We start from the raw sequence: 14,786 nt of genomic DNA, 5'->3' as shown, positions 1-14,786 counted from the left end.
TTAAAAATGCAGTATTAGAATCTGGGGCAGAAGTTTGTGGTTATAGGAGGGTGGGGGCAGGAGGAAAGAGGAGTGATTGGTGGAATGATGAAGTAAAGGGTGTGATAAAAGAGAAAAAGGTAGCTTACGAGAGGTTTTTACAAAGCAGAAGTGTTATAAGAAGAGCAGAGTATATGGAGAGTAAAAGAAAGGTGAAGAGAGTGGTGAGAGAGTGCAAAAGGAGAGCAGATGAAAGAGTGGGAGAGGCACTGTCAAGAAATTTTAATGAAAATAAGAAAAAATTTTGGAGTGAGTTAAACAAGTTAAGAAAGCCTAGGGAAAGTATGGATTTGTCCGTTAAAAACAGAGTAGGGGAGTTAGTAGATGGGGAGAGGGAGGTATTAGGTAGATGGCGAGAATATTTTGAGGAACTTTTAAATGTTGAGGAAGAAAGGGAGGCGGTAATTTCATGCACTGGCCAGGGAGGTATACCATCTTTTAGGAGTGAAGAAGAGCAGAATGTAAGTGTGGTGGAGGTACGTGAGGCATTACGTAGAATGAAAGGGGGTAAAGCAGCTGGAACTGATGGGATCATGACAGAAATGTTAAAAGCAGGGGGGGATATAGTGTTGGAGTGGTTGGTACTTTTGTTTAATAAATGTATGAAAGAGGGGAAGGTACCTAGGGATTGGCGGAGAGCATGTATAGTCCCTTTATATAAAGGGAAAGGGGACAAAAGAGATTGTAAAAATTATAGAGGAATAAGTTTACTGAGTATACCAGGAAAAGTATACGGTAGAGTTATAATTGAAAGAATTAGAGGTAAGACAGAATGTAGAATTGCGGATGAGCAAGGAGGCTTCAGAGTGGGTAGGGGATATGTAGATCAAGTGTTTACATTGAAGCATATATGTGAACAGTATTTAGATAAAGGTAGGGAAGTTTTTATTGCATTTATGGATTTAGAAAAGGCATATGATAGAGTGGATAGAGGAGCAATGTGGCAGATGTTGCAAGTTTATGGAATAGGTGGTAAGTTACTAAATGCTGTAAAGAGCTTTTATGAGGATAGTGAGGCTCAGGTTAGGGTGTGTAGAAGAGAGGGAGAATACTTCCCGGTAAAAGTAGGTCTTAGACAGGGATGTGTAATGTCACCATGGTTGTTTAATATATTTATAGATGGGGTTGTAAAAGAAGTAAATGCTAGGGTGTTCGGGAGAGGGGTGGGATTAAATTATGGGGAATCAATTTCAAAATGGGAATTGACACAGTTACTTTCTGCTGATGATACTGTGCTTATGGGAGATTCTAAAGAAAAATTGCAAAGGTTAGTGGATGAGTTTGAGAATGTGTGTAAAGGTAGAAAGTTGAAAGTGAACATAGAAAAGAGTAAGGTGATGAGGGTATCAAATGATTTAGATAAAGAAAAATTGGATATCAAATTGGGGAGGAGGAGTATGGAAGAAGTGAATGTTTTCAGATACTTGGGAGTTGACGTGTCGGCGGATGGATTTATGAAGGATGAGGTTAATCATAGAATTGATGAGGGAAAAAAGGTGAGTGGTGCGTTGAGGTATATGTGGAGTCAAAAAACGTTATCTATGGAGGCAAAGAAGGGAATGTATGAAAGTATAGTAGTACCAACACTCTTATATGGATGTGAAGCTTGGGTGGTAAATGCAGCAGCGAGGAGACGGTTGGAAGCAGTGGAGATGTCCTGCTAAGGGCAATGTGTGGTGTAAATATTATGCAGAAAATTCGGAGTGTGGAAATTAGGAGAAGGTGTGGAGTTAATAAAAGCATTAGTCAGAGGGCAGAAGAGGGGTTGTTGAGGTGGTTTGGTCATTTAGAGAGAATGGATCAAAGTAGAATGACATGGAAAGCATATAAATCTATAGGGGAAGGAAAGAGGGGTAGGGGTCGTCCTCGAAAGGGTTGGAAAGAGGGGGTAAAGGAGGTTTTGTGGGCGAGGGGCTTGGACTTCCAGCAAGCGTGCATGAGCGTGTTAGATAGGAGTGAATGGAGACGAATGATACTTGGGACCTGACGATCTGTTGGAGTGTGAGCAGGGTAATATTTAGTGAAGGGATTCAGGGAAACCGGTTATTTTCTTATAGTCGGACTTGAGTCCTGGAAATGGGAAGTACAATGCCTGCACTTTAAAGGAGGGGTTTGGGATATTGGCAGTTTGGAGGGATATGTTGTGTATCTTTATACGTATATGCTTCTAAACTGTTGTATTCTGAGCACCTCTGCAAAAGCAGTGATAATGTGTGAGTGTGGTGAAAGTGTTGAATGATGATGAAAGTATTTTCTTTTTGGGGATTTTCTTTCTTTTTTGGGTCACCCTGCCTCGGTGGGAGACGACCGACTTGTTGAAAAAAAAAAAAAAAAAAAAAAATATAATATATATATATATATATATATATATATATATATATATATATATATATATATATATATATATATATATATATATATATATATATATATATATATATATATATACACACACACACACACACACACACACACAGAAGAAGAAAAACTTTATAAAACTGGGATGCTTAAATGTGCGTGGATGTAGTGCGGATGACAAGAAACAGATGATTGCTGATGTTATGAATGAAAAGAAGTTGGATGTCCTGGCCCTAAGCGAAACAAAGCTGAAGGGGGTAGGGGAGTTTCGGTGGGGGAAATAAATGGGATTAAATCTGGAGTATCTGAGAGAGTTAGAGCAAAGGAAGGGATAGCAGTAATGTTGAATGATCAGTTATGGAAGGAGAAAAGAGAATATGAATGTGTAAATTCAAGAATTATGTGGATTAAAGTAAAGGTTGGATGCGAGAAGTGGGTCATAATAAGCGTGTATGCACCTGGAGAAGAGAGGAATGCAGAGGAGAGAGAGAGATTTTGGGAGATGTTAAGTGAATGTATAGGAGCCTTTGAACCAAGTGAGAGAGTAATTGTGGTAGGGGACCTGAATGCTAAAGTAGGAGAAACTTTTAAAGAGGGTGTGGTAGGTAAGTTTGGGGTGCCAGGTGTAAATGATAATGGGAGCCCTTTGATTGAACTTTGTATAGAAAGGGGTTTAGTTATAGGTAATACATATTTTAAGAAAAAGAGGATAAATAAGTATACAAGATATGATGTAGGGCGAAATGACAGTAGCTTGTTGGATTATATATTGGTAGATAAAAGACTGTTGAGTAGACTTCAGGATGTACATGTTTATAGAGGGGCCACAGATATATCAGATCACTTTCTAGTTGTAGCTACACTGAGAGTAAAAGGTCGATGGGATACAAGGAGAATAGAAGCATCAGGGAAGAGAGAGGTGAAGGTTTATCAACTAAAAGAGGAGGCAGTTAGGGTAAGATATAAACAGCTATTGAAGGATAGATGGGCTAATGAGAGCATAGGCAATGGGGTCGAAGAGGTATGGGGTAGGTTTAAGAATGTAGTGTTAGAGTGTTCAGCAGAAGTTTGAGGTTACATGAAAGTGGGTGCGGGAGGGAAGAGGAGCGATTGATGGAATGATGATGTGAAGAGAGTAGTAAGGGAGAAAAAGTTAGCATATGAGAAGTTTTTACAAAGTAGAAGTGATGCAAGGATGGAAGAGTATATGGAGAATAAGAGACAGGTTAAGAGAGTGGTGAAGCAATGTAAAAAGAGAGCAAATGAGAGACTGGGTGAGATGTTATCAACAAATTTTGTTGAAAATAAGAAAAAGTTTTGGAGTGAGATTAACAAGTTAAGAAAGCCTAGAGAACAAATGGATTTGTCAGTTAAAAATAAGAGAGGAGAGTTATTAAATGGAGAGTTACAGGTATTGGGAAGATGGAGGGAATATTTTGAGGAATTGTTAAATGTTGATGAAGATAGGGAAGCTGTGATTTCGTGTATAGGGCAAGGAGAAACAACATCTTGTAGGAGTGAGGAAGAGCCAGTTGTGAGTGTGGGGGAAGTTCGTGAGGCAGTAGGTAAAATGAAAGGGGGTAAGGCAGCCGGGATTGATGGGATAAAGATAGAAATGTTAAAAGCAGGTGGGGATATAGTTTTGGAGTGGTTGGTGCAATTATTTAATAAATGTATGGAAGAGGGTAAGGTACCTATGGATTGGCAGAGAGCATGCATAGTTCCTTTGTATAAAGGCAAAGGGGATAAAAGAGAATGCAAAAATTATAGGGGGATAAGTCTGTTGAGTATACCTGGCAAAGTGTATGGTAGAGTTATTATTGAAAGAATTAAGAGTAAGACGGAGAATAGGATAGCAGATGAACAAGGAGGCTTTAGGAAAGGTAGGGGGTGTGTGGACCAGGTGTTTACAGTGAAACATATAAGTGAACAGTATTTAGATAAGGCTAAAGAGGTCTTCATGGCATTTATGGATTTGGAAAAGGCGTATGACAGAGTGGATAGGGGGGCAATGTGGCAGATGTTGCAGGTGTATGGTGTAGGAGGTAGGTTACTGAAAGCAGTGATGAGTTTTTACGAGGATAGTGAGGCTCAAGTTAGAGTATGTAGGAAAGAGTGAAATTATTTCCCAGTAAAAGTAGGCCGTAGAAAAGGATGTGTGATGTCACCGTGGTTGTTTAATATATTTATATATGGGGTTGTAAGAGAAGTAAATGCGAGGGTCTTGGCAAGAGGCGTGGAGTTAAAAGATAAAGAATCACACATAAAGTGGGAGTTGTCACAGTTGCTCTTTGCTGATGACACTGTGCTCTTGGGAGATTCTGAAGAGAAGTTGCAGAGATTGGTGGATGAATTTGGTAGGGTGTGCAAAAGAAGAAAATTGAAAGTGAATACAGGAAAGAGTAAGGTTATGAGGATAACAAAAAGATTAGGTGATGAAAGATTGGATATCAGATTGGAGGGAGAGAGTATGGAGGAGGTGAATGTATTCAGATATTTGGGAGTGGACGTGTCAGCGGATGGGTCTATGAAAGATGAGGTGAATCATAGAATTGATGAGGGGAAAAGGGTGAGTGGTGCACTTAGGAGTCTGTGGAGACAAAGAACTTTGTCCTTGGAGGCAAAGAGGGGAATGTATGAGAGTATAGTTTTACCAACGCTCTTATATGGGTGTGAAGCATGGGTGATGAATGTTGCAGCGAGGAGAAGGCTGGAGGCAGTGGAGATGTCATGTCTGAGAGCAATGTGTGGTGTGAATATAATGCAGAGAATTCGTAGTTTGGAAGTTAGGAGGAGGTGCGGGATTACCAAAACTGTTGTCCAGAGGGCTGAGGAAGGGTTGTTGAGGTGGTTCGGACACGTGGAGAGAATGGAGCGAAACAGAATGACTTCAAGAGTGTATCAGTCTGTAGTGGAAGGAAGGCGGGGTAGGGGTCGGCCTAGGAAAGGTTGGAGTGAGGGGGTAAAGGAGGTTTTGTGTACGAGGGGCTTGGACTTCCAGCAGGCATGCGTGAGAGTGTTTGATAGGAGTGAATGGAGACAAATGGTTTTTAATACTTGACGTGCTGTTGGAGTGTGAGCAAAGTAACATTTATGAAGGGGTTCAGGGAAACCGGCAGGCCGGACTTGAGTCCTGGAGATGGGAAGTACAGTGCCTGCACTCTAAAGGAGGGGTGTTAATGTTGCAGTTTAAAAACTGTAGTGTAAAGCACCCTTCTGGCAAGACAGTGATGGAGTGAATGATGGTGAAAGTTTTTGTTTTTCGGGCCCCCCTACCTTGGTGGGAATCGGCCAGTGTGATAATAATAATAAAAAATACACACACACTGCATACATACTAGGAGGCTTGTATCTCTTATTGAACCAGCATACACACTGAGTTCAATCCCTGTTTTAAGGATTAAAGTGCATGATAATAGTATAGGTACTAAACAGATTTACCGGCAATGGATCATCTGGAACCTCTTTTAGCCTGGGCAAAATTTACATCACTTTTTTTTGCCAAATTAGTTTACTGGGTGGCCACAAATGGCACTGTATGAAGTGTGTGCTCACTTATATTATTTACACTACAGTTGTTGGTGGTGATCCCTTAATTTTATGTGATTCTTGGCATATTTTGTTAACAATTAACTTTTGTGATTAGCTCTACAGTTCCTGTAAAATTCTAAAATTTACTACTTTGGGAGTGGTAGTACTACAACATTCTTTGTAAGTACAGTAATAAATACATCTGCTTTATTTTTGCTAATGTTTAACCCTTTCAGGGCCCAGAGGCCAAATTTCAACGTGTGCACGAGGGTCCAAGAATTTTCCAAAAATAATTTTGTTATTATTTCTAATGAAATGGTAGAGAATCTTTTTCTGAAGGTAATAAAACAAAAACTATGAAATTTGATGGAAAATTGACGAAATTATGCTCTCGTGAATTTTGATGTGTCGGCGATATTTACGCATCGGAGATTTTGCCGACTTTGACTCCCATTTTAGACCAATTAGAGTATTCCAGTCAACTAAATTCTTAGCTATTTCACTAGTATTACTTCTATTCTATCGATTGAGCACAAGAAATTGCCAAGTCAACTGTTTCAACAAAATAAAGTGACCGGAAATTGGTAATTTGGCCAATTTAACGCAAAGTTCAAAATATTCCAATTTCAAAATAGGGACCAGAATAAACAATGCAGGCATTCCTGGCACTAAACTAACATTTCCTCAGTTCATTTGTTATGTTTTCAGGCTTTACAAATGAATTCGGTTTTTATTTTTTATTCACATAATGAATTTTTATTCAAACCAAAAAATAGAAGATTTACTGTTATGCAATACTGTAATAATTGTATAAATAATATCACCACATTTGTGAATGTATATTAGACCCACCAGCTGTCATGTATTAGGAGTGTGAGGTCATTTGTTTACTCTTGAACTTCGGCAAAAACTTAACATTTCTGCTACTTTGAGCTCAGTTTCAAGCCATTTCCAGTACTCAAACCAATCAAAATCATATCTATTTCTGTAGTATATCTTCCATTCTATCAAATGAGACCAAGAAATTGCAAATACAACTATAAAAAAACATACGAAAAACACTGCAAAGTTGCTGTTTTAATCGAAAATTACGGTCTCAGTTTTTTTCTCTCATTATGCACTGTTTTCTGCAGGATTTGTTTTATGTGGTGCACACATACCACATAGATGTATTCTTTCATATCTAGGTCCAAATTTACTGCTCACAGCTTATCAGAGTGAGCTGAGCTCATGGCGTAGATCTACGGTTTGGACCCTGAATGTAAAGCCGTAGATCTATGGCACAGACCCTGAAAGGGTTAATTTAAATTTGCAGCAGACCATGGCAGGCTGGAGGTGTATTGCTGAATCAGTGTTATAAGACCTCTGTTGGTTAGGAAAAATTGATATACCAGAAAAGCCTATGAACCAAGAGTGCCAGAAAATTGATGGTGTACCTGTACCTGGATAAACTGGCCTTAATGACCCTAGTGCAGTAGACAGGCCTTAAACCAAACAGACTAGCCACGTACACGACACAAACAAGAGGTTTTATATAATAAGCTACAAATTTTCTCTGTACTTCGTCCTGGAAAAATAACCATCACTACCATTACTCTAAAGAGTTACAAAATGTATAATATAAAAGCTTAGCAAACAAATGAAATGAGTAAAATGTACATTCTGCTTAAAATTTTCATTCTTTTAACAAACTCATATCTTGAAGTGAGCTATATTGTACTTCAACTATATTCAGTATATCTAACATTTCTGCTGCTACAGTAACACTTTAGCAGTGCATTACACGTCAGCACATTTCATTTGTCTCATAGAATCCTATGAAACACTCAAAATTCCATATAGCACACAAACATCTGCATTGCAAGTGTACAGGAGATTCCTGTATAACTAACTACAGTTTGTAAAGTATAAAGCCCTATAATAAGGTCTATAATATTATATTCATAGCATATGAAGAGTCTATGGTACAAAAATTGTTAGTGTGTTCTGAAGGGCCTCACTACTAATGTACTCAAATATAAGTTATTAATATACAATGATGTACAGGAGATTTTATATTAATGAGATTTTTATATAGGAAAAATACTTGTATTTGCTCAAAAGAAAGCATAATAATGGAAGAAAAATAATCTATCAAAAAACAAGTAAACTACTGCAATACCAAGTTGAAACACAGGTTACCTGATCTCGCTGACCAGCTCTTTCCAAGTCCTGAATCTCCTTTATTACATCTCGAACATCCTTTAGTACATCTCGATAATCTGAAGACGAATCCATTCTCTGAAAAAATTTATCAATGGTATCATTGGTATGTACTATATATACAACATGAATGGGATATAGTCGAAATACATTGTAGAGCACCTGTGAAAGTGAACTGGATGATGAGAAATAATCATGTGTGACATGTTTCAAAAAAGTGATGTGTTTGTGACAGGAGAGAAAGGCACTATATATGTAAAAAAATGAGATGGTAAGATCATGGTTTGAAGAAGAGCAAAAATATGAAAGCTTTATGAAAGTGTATGAAAATATACATAAATACTATCAGAGTAAGAACTTGTCCACATGGAAAAAGTGGGTTAGAATCTTTCCCTCAAAATCCATGCATGATGTTGAAGGCACTTCAAATATCAGAGGCAATGAATGGGTTAGTTAGAAATCTCCATGTATTTAGCAACCCAAAACTAAGAAAAAGTAGTATGTTTTCAACATCTTTGGGTCACCCTGCCATGATGGGATATGGTCAATGATTAGAAATAAACAATAAGCTATCTGTTATAATTTAAGTTAATTTTGACCTAGAAGAGACTATTTTAGAAGTGAAAAAATTGGGAGTAAATCTTGATGGTTGGCAATGGTATGTTAATACCAACAAAATGTGGATAAAGAAACATGTCTTGAACTATACATAAATGTCCTTAACCACTTAAGTATAACAACACATTCTTTAGATGAAATATTTTCACAACTGAAATATATCATGATGATGGATAAATATAAACATTAGGTTGCATAATTACAGAAAGTCTAATTTGATGTTAATTATATACATCCCCCAAATGGAAGGTGTTTTAAGAAGGAACAGCTAATATTTAAATAAGTCTCTTTCCAGTTAGTGGCTGATAAGTTTCTCAGGTATGATTGTGACAAACTTGAAACATTCAAACGCTGTGAACGAAGCCAAAGTACTGCATAGGTATCAATGAAATAAATGCCTCTTTATTTTCCTAGTATAATATACAGTGATACAGTAATGACCAAGTATATTGGTGACCAGTCTAATGCTGCCAAGAATAATATTTTTTATTTTAAACTCAATAACTGTTTCCCACCAAGAAGGAAGACCCAAAGAAAGAAACACATTCACTCAATTACCATCTTTCCAGAAGCGTGCTGACTTCACAATCAATACCCTCCAACTGTAACATCCCCATCCCTCCTTCAGAGTGCCTACATAGAAATCTCTGGATAAAATGCTTGGAATTTTAAACATTAACAAACAAAAATTGTCAGTTACCAAGAAGCTGAAATAAATTTTAATAAATACCCAATTTAAAAAGAATTTATTGGATATCAATTCCAGAGGCTGGAAGTAATTCCTAAACTCTGAAGGAGGTGGGGATGTTGCAGTTGGGAGGGTCATTTGAACAGTGATGTCCACACAATTCCAGCAAGGCAGCTAATAGGTGAATAATGGTGAATGTATTTCGTTCTTTAGGTCACCCTACCCGAGTGGGAAATGGCCATATAATAAAAAAAATATACCATAAACTAAAGTGAAGAAGTATTCACTCACAATTACTGCCTCAGTGGTGTGTACTCGAGAAATGTGTGCATTAAGACTTCCAGCACGCTTAAACACACAAGGGCACTCTTGACATATAAACAACTCTTCAACAGATATATCAACGGGATGTACACGCTTTATGTGGCAGCGTAAATTACCTGCGGAATAAAATAGAGTAAATATATGACAGCCATAATGTGGCAGAGTGCTTTAAAAATACAAAAATTCATTGGCATGTACATGCACTGAATATTGGGCTTCTAAGAATAAAGGAAAAGGAAGTAGTATCTGTACACTCATCATAAGTGCAGATCATATGTTATAAATCCTGTCTGTGTTATACCCACTGTAATTCATTTAGAATATATCATTACTTTTAGGTTATGCTGTTACAGTCCCAAGCCCTGAGATATACTGTACCAAAGGTGAATTCCAATTTTCATGTCCAGGAAACAAAATTGATCCTAAATTCCCCAATTTGGACAAAACCTACTTTTTATCACGACCTTTCATAAATTTTGTAAGTACAGAATGTATAGTACCTGTATACAGGAAAGGATACACTGTGAACTTACTTCTTTGTACAAATTCTTTGTTGCAGAAATCACATTTGTAGTCCTTCCGTCCAGTGTGTATATCCATATGAATAAGCATGGAGATTTTTTGGTTAAAAGCTCGGTCACAGCCAGGAAAGGTGCACTGAAAAATGTAACAGTATAAAAAGAATATGGTTCTCAAATCTGAATTAAAAAGCATAAACAAGGACCCCAAGCAGGTGATCACTGAATTAGGAAATAGTTGCAATAATCAAACTTGAAATTTCATAATAAATAAAAAGACAGGAATAATGTAGGCAGCCAATAACCCACAAAGTGTGTGGCATTTAACTTACTTGCTGTACCATACACTTAACAGGTTTTGGAAGTTCTACTCTCTCAGCCTGGTCTATGATCAGTTGTCTGGTAACTGCCTCATCAGATAGGCTGTTGCTACTTACTGCATATAGTCCCTATGCAACTTATTTGATCTTGCACTTCCTATCAATGCAAGCTAAGTTTTTACCCTAGTGTAAAAAAATGTACAGTACCACTAAAGAGAAATAATATGGGTGTAAACTGGCCACCCACTGAGTGTGGGTCTCTCACTTTTCCATTGTTTTTCAGGCACTCACAGTTTAAAACTGAGTATTTGTATTTGTACAAGTAGAGCCTCTCCTCACTTAGCGACATACAGTACTTGCTTACTGATGCCTTGGACTTACAATAGGCTCTCTGACCAGTATGCATACCTAAATAATGTATATTAGAGGTGATTTCCTCTATTTTATTTATTTCAATATACAGTACACTACTGTAAAAACATTTAAAAATATACCAGAAATGTTATAAATGATACAAAGGTGACATTAAAACAACATCAAAGATGGTTGACACAAACCCACTACTATTATAGTATGCTCCTCATTTAGCGAGGAATTCATTTACCACCACGGTCTTAGGAACGGAACTACATTGTTAAGTGAGGAGAGGCTGTAGTTTGAATTTAAGCTATTCCTCCTCTATATTTTAACACTCTTGATACTGTAGTGCCCTAGGCAGTAGGTTGGTAAACAGCAACTGCTCAGGGAGGTACTAATGTCCTGCCAAGTGAGTGTAAAACAAAAAGCCAGTAATTGTTTTACATGATGGTAGGATTGCTGGTGTCTTTTTTCTGTCTCATAAGCATGTAAAATTTCAGGTACATCTTGCTACTTCTACTTACACTTAAGTCACATTACACATGCATGTACAAGCATATACATGTATGTACACACCCCTCTGGGTTTTCTTCTATTTTCATACTAATTTTTTTTTTCAAGAAGTCGGCTGTCTCCCACCGAGGCAGGGTGACCCAAAAAGAAAGAAAATCCCCAAAAAGAAAATACTTTCATCATCATTTAACACATTCACCTCACTCACACATAATCACTGTTTTTGCAGAGGTGCCCAGAATACAACAGTTTAGAAGTATATACATATAAAAATACACAATATATCCCTCCAAACTGCCAATATCCCAAACCCCTTCTTTAGAGTGCAGGCATTGTACTTCCCATTTCCAGGACTCAAATTCAGTAATATAAAATAACTGGTTTCCCTGAATCCCTTCACTAAATATTACCCTGCTCACACTCCAACAGCTCGTCAGGTCCCAAATACCATTCGTCTCCATTCACTCCTATCTAACACGCTCACGCACGCTTGCTGGAAGTCCAAACCCCTCGCCCACAACACCTCCTTTACCCCCTCCCTCCAACCTTTTCGAGGACGACCCCTACCCCGCCTTCCTTCCCCTACAGATTTATACGCTCTCCATGTCATACTACTTTGATCCATTCTCTCTAAATGACCAAACCACCTCAACAAACCCTCTTCAGCCCTCTGACTAATACTTTTATTAACTCCACACCTTCTCCTAATTTCCACACTCCAAATTTTCTGCATAATATTTACACCACACATTGCCCCTGCTGGGTTGTGAATGCTGCAGCCTTGCTGTAGCATTCACAACCCAAGCTTCACACCCATATGAGAGTGTTGGTACTGCTATACTTTCATACATTCCCTTCTTTGCCTCCATAGGTAACATTTTTTGACTCCACATATACCTCAATGCACCACTCACCTTTTTTCCTTCATCAATTCTATGATTAACCTCATCCTTCATAAATCCATTGGCTGACACGTCAACTCCCAAATATCTGAAAACATTCACTTCTTCCATACTCCTCCTCCCCAATTTGATATCCAATTTTTCTTTATCTAAATAATTTGATACCCTCATCACCTTACTCTTTTCTATGTTCACTTTCAACTTTCTACCTTTACATACACTCCCAAACTCATCCACTAACCTTTGCAATTTTACTTTAGAATCTCCCATAAGCACAGTATCATCAGCAAAAAGTAACTGTGTCACTTCCAATTTTGTATTTAATTCCCCATAATTTAATCCAACCCCTCTCCCGAACACCCTAGCATTTACTTCTTTTACAACCCCATCTATAAATATATTAAACAACCATGGTGACATTACACATCACTGTCTACGACCTACTTTTACCGGGAAGTAGTCTCCCTCTCTTCTACACACCCTAACCTGAGCCTCACTATCCTCATAACAGCTCTTACAGCATTTAGTAACTTACCACCTATTCCATATACGTACTTGCAACAGCTGCCATATTGCTTCCCTATCCACTCTATCATATATATGCCTTTTCTAAATCCATAAATGCAATAAAAACTTCCCTACCTTTATCTAAATATTGCTCACACATGTGCTTCAATGTAAACACTTGATCTACACATCCCCTACTCACTCTAAAAACCTCCTTGCTCATCGGCAATTCTACATTCTGTCTTGCCTCTAATTCTTTCAATAATAACCCTACTGTACACTTTTCCTGGTATACTCAGTAAACTTATTCCTCTATAATTTTTACAATCTCTTTTGTCCCCTACCCTTTATATAAAGGGACTATACATGCTCTCTGCCAATCCCTAGGTACCTTTCCCTCTTTCATACATTTATTAAACAAAAATACCAACCACTCCAACACTATTTCCCCCCCCCCTGCTTTTAACATTTCTGTCATGATCCCATCAGTTCCAGCTGCTTTACCCCTTTCATTCTACATAGTGCCTCATGCACCTCCCCCACACTCACATCCTGCTCTTCTTCACGCTTAAAAGATGGTATACCTCCCTGGCCAGTGCATGAAATTACTGCCTCCCTTTCTTTGTCGACATTTAAAAGTTCCTCAAAATATTCTCATCATCTACCCAATACCTCCATCTCCCCATCTACTAACTCCCCTACTCTGTTTTTAACTGACGAATCTCATAAGCTACCTTTTTCTCTTTTATCACATCCTTTACTTCATCATTCCACCAATCACTCCTCTTTCCTCCTGCACCCACCCTCCTATAACCACAAACTTCTGCCACACATTCTAATACTGTACCGCATTTTTAAAACTATTCCAACCCTCTTCAACCCCCCCACTACTCATACCTGCACCAGCCCACCTTTCTGCCAATAATTGCTTATATTTAACCCAAACTTCCTCCTCCCTTAGTTTATACACTTTCACCTCCCTCTTACTTGTTGTTGCCATTTTCCTCTTTTCCCATCTATCTCTTACTCTAACTGTAGCTACAACTAGATAATGATCCGATATATCAGTTGCCCCTCTATAAACGTGTACATCCTGGAGCCTACTCATCAACCTTTTATCCACCAATAGATAATCTAACTACTTTCATTACATGCTATATCATACCTTGTATATTTATTTATCCTCTTTTTCATAAAATATGTATTACTTATTACCAAATTTCTTTCTACACATAGCTCAATTAAAGGCTCCCCATTTTCATTTACCCCTGGCATCCCAAATTTACCTACTACTCCCTCCACAACATTTTTACCCACTTTAGCATTAAAATCCCCAACCACAAGTACTCTCACACTTGGTTCAAAACTTCCCATGCATTCACTCAACATTTCCCAAAATCTCTCTCTCTCCTCTATACAGTGGACCCCTGCATAACGATATTAATCCGTTCATGAGAGCTCATTGTTATGCGAAATTATCGTTATGCGAATGAATTTTCCCTATAAGAAATAATGGAAATCAAATTAATCCGTGCAAGACACCCAAAAGTATGAAAAAAAAAATTTTACCACATGAAATATACATTTTCCTACACACAAAGAGAAGGATACATGCACAATAGTAGAGTAGTACATGCACAGTATATATTGTGCATGTACTACTCTACTAAATGAAGAATAAATGACACTTACCTTTATTGAAGATGCAGCAATGACTGATGAGACACTGTGTCCTGGGAGTGCCTATTCCTCCTGAGTACTGTAGGTCCTGTTTGGCATTTTCTTCCAGAACAGGCCTTATCACACTGTGTATGCCACTACGATTCTTAAATCTCTCAAACCAACCTTTGCTGGCTTTAAATTCACCAATATGAGCACTAGTTCCGGGCGTTTTTCCCTGTTCACCTGG

At 38.0% G+C, this 14,786-nt stretch overlaps 1 protein-coding gene across 1 annotated transcript in view; it reads right to left on the bottom strand.

The window, feature by feature from the left end:
• Positions 1–14,786, bottom strand: part of LOC128684535 (zinc finger protein 236) — a 164,861-nt gene that overhangs the window by 106,671 nt on the left and 43,404 nt on the right. The window contains exons 11-13 of the mRNA XM_053770781.2: positions 10,294–10,417; positions 9,728–9,876; positions 8,110–8,208 (exon numbers count right to left, since the gene is read on the bottom strand). Coding sequence (XP_053626756.1) covers positions 8,110–8,208; positions 9,728–9,876; positions 10,294–10,417 — 372 coding nt within the window. The remainder of the gene's footprint in view (positions 1–8,109; positions 8,209–9,727; positions 9,877–10,293; positions 10,418–14,786) is intronic.

Source organism: Cherax quadricarinatus, chromosome 4 (assembly GCF_038502225.1).
Source record: "Cherax quadricarinatus isolate ZL_2023a chromosome 4, ASM3850222v1, whole genome shotgun sequence".
In the NCBI taxonomy this organism is placed as follows: Eukaryota; Metazoa; Arthropoda; class Malacostraca; order Decapoda; family Parastacidae; genus Cherax; species Cherax quadricarinatus.
The sequence above is the reverse complement of the archived record's forward strand: the minus strand, read 5'-3'. Positions and strand labels throughout refer to the sequence as shown.